The sequence below is a fragment of the Chanodichthys erythropterus genome, chromosome 4, assembly GCF_024489055.1.
Source record: "Chanodichthys erythropterus isolate Z2021 chromosome 4, ASM2448905v1, whole genome shotgun sequence".
Taxonomy (NCBI): Eukaryota; Metazoa; Chordata; class Actinopteri; order Cypriniformes; family Xenocyprididae; genus Chanodichthys; species Chanodichthys erythropterus.
In genome coordinates, this window is record NC_090224.1 from 8,060,479 (window position 1) to 8,070,000 (window position 9,522).

General features: G+C 38.2%; 1 protein-coding gene across 2 annotated transcripts; it reads right to left on the minus strand.

Moving 5' to 3' along the window:
• Nucleotides 1–2,242: 2,242 nt before the first annotated feature.
• srsf5b (serine and arginine rich splicing factor 5b) lies at nucleotides 2,243–9,018 on the minus strand. Of its 2 annotated transcripts, none has more exons than XM_067383936.1 (8): nucleotides 8,889–9,018; nucleotides 8,518–8,646; nucleotides 7,616–7,686; nucleotides 7,297–7,425; nucleotides 5,800–5,869; nucleotides 4,286–4,359; nucleotides 3,991–4,098; nucleotides 2,243–3,408 (listed from the first exon to the last, which is right to left on the minus strand). In XM_067383936.1, the coding sequence occupies exons 2-8, from the start codon at nucleotides 8,641–8,643 to the stop codon at nucleotides 3,159–3,161; spliced, it is 828 nt and encodes a 275-aa protein (XP_067240037.1). In that variant the 5' UTR covers nucleotides 8,644–8,646; nucleotides 8,889–9,018; the 3' UTR covers nucleotides 2,243–3,158. The 2 variants fall into 2 exon arrangements, with proteins under 2 accessions (XP_067240037.1, XP_067240038.1); XM_067383937.1 differs by having other exon boundaries at nucleotides 8,518–8,643; nucleotides 8,889–9,003.
• Between the last annotated feature and the right edge of the window lie 504 nt (nucleotides 9,019–9,522).

The following is a 9,522-nucleotide window of genomic DNA, read 5'->3' on the forward strand; positions in this document are numbered from 1 at the left end:
CCCCTTACAGTTTTCACTCTTTGTTATATTGCAGCCATTTGCTATTTAAGTTCATTTTTTTCCTCATTAATGTACACACAGCACCCCATATTGACAGAAAAAAACACAGAATTGTTGACATTTTTGCAGATTTATTAAAAAAGAAAAACTGAAATATCACATGGTCCTAAGTATTCAGACCCTTTGCTGTGACACTCATTTATTTAACTCAGGTGCTGTCCATTTCTTCTGATCATCCTTGAGATGGTTCTACAGCTTCATTTGAGTCCAGCTGTGTTTGATTATACTGATTCGGACTTGATTAGGAAAGCCACACATCTGTCTATAGAAGACCTTACAGCTCACAGTGCATGTCAGAGCAAATGAGAATCATGAGGTCAAAGGAACTGCCTGAAGAGCTCAGAGACAGAATTGTGGCAAGGCATAGATCTGGCCAAGGTTACAAAAAAATTTCTGCTGCACTTAAAGTTCCTAAGAGCACAGTGGCCTCCATAATCCTTAAATGGAAGATGTTTGGGACGACCAGAACCCTTCCTAGAGCTGGCCATCCGGCCAAACTGAGCTATCGGGGGAGAAGAGCCTTGGTGAGAGAGGTAAAGAAGAACCCAAAGATCACTGTGGCTGAGCTCCAGAGATGCAGTCGGGAGATTGGAGAAAGTTGTAGAAAGTCAACCATCATTGCAGCCCTCCACCAGTCTGGGCTTTATGGCAGAGTGGCCCGACGGAAGCCTCTCCTCAGTGCAAGACACATGAAAGCCTGCATGGAGTTTGCTAAAAAACACCTGAAGGACTCCAAGATGGTGAGAAATAAGATTCTCTGGTCTGATGAGACCAAGATAACACTTTTTGGCCTTAATTCTAAGCGGTATGTGTGGAGAAAACCAGGCACTGCTCATCACCTGTCCAATACAGTCCCAACAGTGAAGCATGGTGGTGGCAGCATCATGCTGTGGGGGTGTTTTTCAGCTGCAGGGACAGGACGACTGGTTGCAATCGAGGGAAAGATGAATGCGGCCAAGTACAGGGATATCCTGGACGAAAACCTTCTCCAGAGTGCTCAGGACCTCAGACTGGGCCAAAGGTTTACTTTTCCAACAAGACAATGACCCTAAGCACACAGCTAAAATAACAAAGGAGTGGCTTCACAACAACTCCGTGACTGTTCTTGAATGGCCCAGCCAGAGCCCTGACTTAAACCCAATTGAGCATCTCTGGAGAGACCTAAAAATGGCTGTCCACCAACGTTTACCATCCAACCTGACAGAACTGGAGAGGATCTGCAAGGAGGAATGGCAGAGGATCCCCAAATCCAGGTGTGAAAACTCGTTGCATCTTTCCCAAAAAGACTCATGGCTGTATTAGATCAAAAGGGTGCTTCTACTAAATACTGCGCAAAGGGTCTGAATACTTAGGACCATGTGATATTTCAGTTTTTCTTTTTTAATAAATCTGCAAAAATGTCAACAATTCGGTGTTTTTCTGTCAATATGGGGTGCTGTGTGTACATTAATGAGGAAAAAAAATGAACTTAAATGATTTTAGCAAATGGCTGCAATATAACAGAATGAAAAATTTAAGGGGGTCTGAATACTTTCTGTACCCACTGTGTGTATATATATATATATACACACACACACACAAAGTTGACTGTAATTCTCTTTATTAGACTGTAAAAATGATTTTTCTTTTCTTACACAAGTGTACACAGCAGTGGCAATAACATCTTAAGAAACTATTAGACTCCAACAGTGACATTTGAGGGGACTGCATAGTGTTAAAGTTGAAAAAAGAAAAGGAATTTGGGGCCAAAGTAGAGTGGGTGCTGGGGCCACAGAGAAGAAAGATTGATATACTGAGTTGCAAAAAGTGCACTTTTTTTCTTCCTCCTTGAAAAGCATCAGCCTGAAATGTTTCAACACTGTGACAATTGTATGTGGTTGCACAGCACAAAAGTGACTGCTTTTTCAGCAGCTATGAAACAGGTGCCTTTTTGTTTTAATTTCACTATAAGCATTTAATAAATTCAATACATATCAAATCCATAAAACAAATTAAACAGAGAATGACATTAAGTAGTCCGATGCTTATTTTTTTCAAAATAAGTTATTGTAAAATTACAATAATACCTTCATGTTAACAGTAAATGGTGTACTGTAATTTTTTTTTTTTTTTTGATAAACATTTTGGTCTAATGTGTAATGTTTTTGAGTTTTCAGATGAACAACTGACTCCATTACTGACACAGCTTTCAGGGAATTTATTTATTTTGACAGTGCTACACAAACTTTATAAATGTTCAAAATTTTTTAATTATAATTTTTAATTTTTTTTAATTAATATTTATATCATGGTACAGCTTCCAATGAATGAAAAACATCAAAACATATCCAGACAAAACCTGACATTGATTCAACTTGATATGATGTTCACATACTTTAAAACAAAATAATACATCAGAAATATGGCATATTAAAATCTCATCCTCATTTTGTTAAGGAATAAGAGAATATGCATTGCAAAAAAAGCAGAATTTAATCGTACAAAAAAATGCAACAAAAATGTGTATACACAATAAGGAATCAAATGCATACATATGAATAGGCTGGTATATAATACAGAGATTCACAAATTTGAAACAAGATCTCTTTATTCATGCAGTGTGAAAGGAACTCAGATAATTCTTTGACTTCTATCATTATAATTCAAGCTTCATCTACGTTACAAACAATTTTCATTATTCATAAAACCCTAATTACAAATTTTCAGAACACAACAAAGGGTCAAACTTACTGAAAACAATCATATTTACTGGCTTGTCCATAAATGTTTATAGAATTAAAGAATTTCTCAACAGAAAGCAAACCTCACTCTTTACGTAGTGAAAAAAAAAAATACAACCACAAAACCCAGTTCAGACATGAACTTAAAAAAAATCATCAAAAATAGCTGTCTAGTCCTGATTTAAATTGATTCTCCTGTCAAATACCTTTAAGTTAGCAACAGAGCCTGTGCTGTGAAATTCCTGGCATGGAGAGAGGACGTCCCTCCACTTTCGGGACCTAAATTGACCAAAGGTGGGGCAATATTGCTGCGATAAACATCAGCCTATTGCAGTGCCTGATCACAGACGCTTCCCTCAGCACCCAGTGCAGCAGCGTCTAATGACGGCTGTCTGCGGAGGGGGAACGAGACGGTGGGGGGCGCTGCACTGGGGTCGGTGGGGATGCTGATTCAGCACGTGCTGCTTCTTTGGGCCGCACAGGAGAAGCACTGGGTGAACGGGAATGACTTCTTGAGTGGTTATGTGATTTGGGGCTGTGGGAACGGGAGCGGCTACGAGAACGTGATGCAGAACGCCCTCGTGAACGAGAGCGAGATGAGCTATTTGAACGAGACCGAGTTCTGGATCTACAGGACAAGAGAAAGAAAAGAAAATCAATTCTCACACTATCGTTAATTTTTATTATCTCTTATGCTCACCAAGACTGCATTTATTTCATCAAAAATACCATAAAACTGTAATATTGTGAAATATTATTACAATATAAAAGAAGTTTTCTATTTTTTTTTTATACATTTTAAAAAGTAATTTTTTTCTGAGTTGTCAAAAGTACCAAGTCGGTACTGAAATGTTAAAAATGTGACGCTTTGAGCACTATTGAGTGGATTCATAAACACCTGATTGGCCAATGTGTTGACGCGCTCATCGGATATGTGTGTGATTGGCTACAATGATCAACGCTTCAACAACGTTGTAAATAGTCATCAGTGATGCTCTTCACTGTGTACTTACACAGATACACACGGGAGCATTTGAAAGCAGGCGTGGACCAGTCCACTGATAGACGCCTGCTTTCAAACGTTGCGGCTTTCAAAATGCTTTTAAATTCATATATTGTATACAGTAATATATATTACATGTATTAGTAATATATTTTAAAATGATAAACTTTAAACATTAACAGACAGCTAAAAACAAGAATAACTCACTTTTTCCTGGATGCCTCAACAAGTTTGATTTTCCTTCCATTGATCTCTTTCCCAGACAACTTCTCCAGGGCATTTTTTAGATCACTATGACTGGCAAACTCAACCACACTGTAGAAAGATCAAATTATTAGATAAAACAGCCAAAAAGTATCAATTTAGACTCAATCCATGATTTGTCTTCATTGCGATATTCAACCACTTAACATCACATATATTTACAGTTACTGTAATTGATCGAATTCAATGCACAAAAACTTTACTGGAAGAGTAACAGGAAAGAAAATACCCAGCTCACCCCTCATTAAGCTTTGGCCGATGGGCATCTGCAAAAGTAACCTCTCCAGCTTGTCTCATGAAATCCTTTAAATCCTACACACAGTACAGCAGCATTTTGAGTTAGCTAGGTAACTGAGGTTAGCACATTAACACCTTTTATGAAGCATCAAGGTGAATTAACTATCAAAGTTGGGGTCCGAGAACCTCTCAGATCTTGCTCAAGCCTGGACCATGTTCGATATGCTACATATAAACATTAAAATGAGTTGAAGGTAAGAAAATCGCAGCACACAGATAGATTTGTAACCAACAAAAAGTGTAGGGTAATGTTCTGAATTGGTAATCAGAAAATAATTGAAAAAAGGCTAGTGAAGAATCACAACATGGTATGCAGCGAAGAGGTAAATCCAATTCATGGTCGTTCCACACTCTATTCAAAGGTTGTGATGGCAACCCTGGCTTCTCAAACGTGCAAACACAAAGACTTCTGTGTTTTATCGCCAAAATGAATGAGCACTGGAACAAAAAGTGGTGCCAGTGGTGCCATCAAGGGAAAACTGTTGACCTGGGAAATTTTGGCTTGCAATGCTGTGACATTCCCGGACCCCTGTAACTACAAGACTCAGACTAGCAGAGGAACTATGTGGAGCGGCTCGTAAAAAAAGGGCCCCACATGTAGTAAAATGTACATTTACATGGCAAATGCATTCTTACCAACACACAAGTGCATACAGTGTGGTAGAGCACAAGGCCTCCCTCCATCGATCGTACCCTATTTGTGCCATCCCCTCAAGGGCACCGAGCGTAAACAGCGAGGAAGAGATTATAGACTAATACCTGGGAACGTACCCATCGGGCTGTTTTATCCTCGGCCACGTGTGTGGGACCACCAGAGAGCTGGGTGGGTGAGTATACCGATCGAAGCCTCTCAAATTACCGAACCCCTCGATTGACTGCGTAAGCCAGAGATTCGCTCTCTTTTTCTCTTTTTCTCGCTCTCTTTCTGCCCCTCTCTCTCTCTCGATCTCTCGATTTCACTCTCTGTCTCTCTCTCTCTCTTTCAGCTCGGCACCGTCACAAACTGCGCTTTGTAGCGGCAGCCGCTGCGTCTAGAGCGAGAGGGCATCACTCACAGAGAGCTCTCGTGCGATCGGCGGAGGTCAACTAGGCGTGGGACACAATGGGAGTGGCTTAACCAGAGAGAGGGACCCTGTAGGGGTTAACTCCACCATTAGCGAGCTCTTCCATACGACACAACAGTCAGGCTGGTAAATAGAGGGGTGAACAATTGGTTAAAACAGAGGCAAAGTGACTTAACCTTACTGTTTCCTCAGTATTATATGACCTTGAATTTGAAAGTAATCTCAGAATGACAACTTCTGCCATTGATTTACATTTAATTGGGTAATAAATCAATTTAACTCTACATATTCTAATTGTCTATGATGGAATCCTTTTTTGTGTGTGTTATTTGCAGTGTTTGGGAATACAACTGGCTCCCCAAAACATGACAGGAAATTGATGAACACTCACCTGCCAGCTGACTCTTGACGACAAATTCTCCACAATGAGACGATTCTCTGTGCGCATCGGTGGAGGGTTCCTGACAGGTGAAACAGTTATCGACTAGATTTCTATAAAAATACTGAACATAGTACGTTTACACAACCTTATCTGCGCAAACATGACTCTACTGTCACTTTTGATCAAATTAATGCATATTTGCTGAATAAAAGTATTAAGAGGATAGTTCATCCAAAAATGAAAATTATCCCATGATTTGCTCACCCTCAAGCCATCCTAGGTGTATATGACTATCTTCTTTCAGACTAACACAATCGGAGATAGATTTAAAAATATCCTTAGTCCTCCAAGGTTATAAAGTGTTAAAAATGAATATTTTACGATAAGTTTCATTAGTTAATGTTTTAACAAACATGAGTTGATGAAAATACAGTTGTTCATTGTTTGTTCATGTTTAATAATGTATTAGTAAATGTGGAAATTAACATTAAAGGTGCTAAATAGGATGTTTTGTTTTATACATTTTTGCAATATTACTTGAAACTGTCTTTACTAACTGATAAAAGACTATTTATTAGGTGCACTGAAAGGAATAATATTAATATACATCATCTGTGCACGAGGTAAACATCAGCCAATAGTTTACGCCCTCTGGCTTGTCAATCACTGCCGTGACGTTCCTTGTGAGAGACGAGCGCGGCTGCACGCTCCAGTAACTTTCCACACTCCACAGGCGCCGCATGCAATGTTTTTGTCAGGAGACAGGAGTAACAGCTGCAGATTATGAGTTACCTGCGGTGAGTCCGACATAATGAATCCACTAACACGATACAGCGAATGCCGGTGGTAAACACTCCTGTTCCAGTATTCGTGCACGAGTTTTGGGAGGCGTTCCCTCAAAATGAGCTGTGAAGGAGGGGGGTTGTTCTTACGCATGCGCTCATTTCAAAAACTCACTAACAGTCTTTGGTTTCTCAGTCGACGAAAAGATCCTCTTTAGCACCTTTAACAAAGATACTAATAATTAAAGCTGTATAAGTTCATTATTAGTTCATGTTAACTAATGTAGTTTAATAATGTTAATTAATGAACCTTATTGTAAAGTGTTACTGATATTTTTCTTGCAAAAACGCATAGATTTGCTTTAGAAGACCTTTATTAACCCCTGGAGTCATATGTATTACTTTTTTTAATGGATGGATGCATTATTTTGGGTTTCATAACACAGTCCCCCCCCATTCACAACCATTATAAACCTTGGAGAACTAAGAATATTTTAAATATATCTCCGATTGTGTTAGTCTGAAAGAAGATAGTCATATACACCTAGTATGGTTTGATTGAGGGTGAGTAAATCATGGGATAGTTTTCCTTTATTGGGTGAACTATCCCTTTAATTTCTTTAAATAATAAAAGAAAAAGTACTCGGATATAACGTTATAAGGTTAATGTGCAATAATATAAAAGGGCATGAGCAAAGTATATTTTACAAAAATTGACCCCTACCTCCGGCTGTCCTGGGAGCCACGACTATACCGAGCAGGGAAACGTCCTCCACCACCCCCACTACCTCCACCGGCACCACCACGACCTCGGCCCCCACGCAGGCGGACACGGGCATGTTCAATAGTCACTCTGCAGAAAAAAAAATAAGGTTCTCTCATACATGTGTCTGCCTTAACTAAATCTCAGTTCTCTTCAAGGCTTCTTCTTTTCTTCCACTTAAACATTTTAGATTTTCCTCACCATTGTCGCCTTTTGGCTGTTTAGAAACAATATGTATTGTGATAAGCACTATACAAATAGGCACTGATGTAAATTATACCTCTCATTGCAGAGCTCTTTCCCATCAAGATCATAAACAGCATCTTCTGCATCTCTTGGATCATCAAATTCCTGCAAACAAATAAGCAGTTAAAATTTATATGTGATTATTATTAAAGTGGAGAGGATTATTGATTCGTCTCCTTATACCGCATTAGTTTATTTTTCCTACTTAGATGTCCAATTAATATTACTTAAATATCAAAACAAATCCGTTTACATTTGCTAATTGCTCAGTTTATTGTTGCAATTTCATATGACAATATTATATACACTACTGTTCAAATCGTTGGGGTCAGTAAGACATGTTTTTAAAAAAAATAATACTTTATTCTGCAAGGAAATGTTAAATTTATTAAGTGACAGTAAAGACGTCACAGATTTCTGAAGGATCACGTGACACTGAAGACTAGAGTAATGGCTGCTGAAAATTCAGTTTTGCAATCACAGGAATAAATGACTGTTTAAAATATATTAAAATTGATATTTTAAATATTTCACAATATTTCTGTTTTTACTCATTTCTGATCAAATAAATGCAGCATTTGAGTTCCCCAAAACTTTTGAATGGTATCGAATTTGAAAATATATAGTATTAAAATAACTTAAATTTATACTTATAACCTGAAATGATATATATATACACACACACACACAAATTAACACTTCATTAGGTGGCTGTCTAAAAACAAGGAGAGCTTTCTATCACCACAAGTGTCCCTGTAGACAGCTCACTAGGTTTTGAAACACAGCCCATGTGCTATTAATATTATTGAGGTTAAGCACTGACATACATACAACACATGACCTAGTATAAATCACTAGAATTAAAGTGCAACACAAACAGCATGTTGTTGCAATATCGGCAATTTTATTAAATTGTTTACGAAAGGCAAAACGTACCACAAATCCGAAGCCTCTTTTCAGGTCAATGTCTCTGATTCTCCCATAACCCTTGAAGAACCGCTCGACGTCCTTCTCCCGAGCAGAGGGGTTTAACCGACCGATGAAAATACGACAACCGCTCATCTTCTTTAAAACAAATGCAAACAATGTAAAAAAAAAAAAACACCGTGATACGATGCTGTTATTTTGTAAGCGTCAAACACCGACGAAGGCTTAGAAGGCCTTTAAGAAGAACCACAACCCACATCCAAATAAAGCTCATTAACTGGTGAATCGCTCCACAAAACAGTCGGTTAAACAACACATCCCTTAAAAGCTTAATTCATGCAAGTATGAAGATGAAAAGATTAACTGTCTCAGGCACAAACCTTTTTCTAATGTTTCTCCTCTGAATGAGTCGTGACTGTGCGAACAATCCTTTCACACAAAATGGAGTCGGTCAATGTGGAGCTGCGAGACGCGAGCGAGGCTCAACGCTGATCTGAGATCAGTTCAGAACACTGTACTGTTATACCGACAGATTCAGTATGCTCAATTAGCATTATGTAGCTATATATGTGGAAAAATTAAATTAGTTAAAACTGTGTCAAATGTAATGCTGTAACGTTACATGGTAGTAACGTTAGTCTAATGATTTTGTTTAGAGACGAAAAATATTCTGTAGTGTCAATGTTAATGTCAATAATTATTCTTTTTTACTTTAATAATCGGATCTGCCATATTTATTCTGACCATAAAATACTTTTTATAATTGAAATGGCGTGTATACACTGCAGCAAATTATACTTTGATCGTCGGCTGTTTTCAATAAACCAGTTGAACCGGTTCACAAAACCAGAAGTGATTCCTTATTGAACGGAAAACCGCGTTTTCCGACTCACAAAAAACCCGTCTGGTGGACTATTTAGCTTCTAAATGAGATCCATAAAATAAATTGTAAACAAGAAATTACAATATTTTCAATAGAAAACAGGTAATAAACAGCCGTGATGTTAGGAAAGA

What these genes read in the sequence shown, in the direction of transcription:
- srsf5b (XM_067383936.1), bottom strand. Translation starts at nt 8,643, where the DNA reads ATGAGCGGTTGTCGTATTTTCATCGGTCGGTTAAACCCCTCTGCTCGG. An exon ending in CGGCCAAAGCTTAATGAGGG is followed by an intron (nt 4,099 to 4,285) that starts GTGAGCTGGGTA and finishes ATCTTTCTACAG; the next exon opens with TGTGGTTGAGTTTGCCAGTC. An exon ending in GTTGAGGCATCCAGGAAAAA is followed by an intron (nt 3,409 to 3,990) that starts GTGAGTTATTCT and finishes CTTGTCCTGTAG; the next exon opens with ATCCAGAACTCGGTCTCGTT.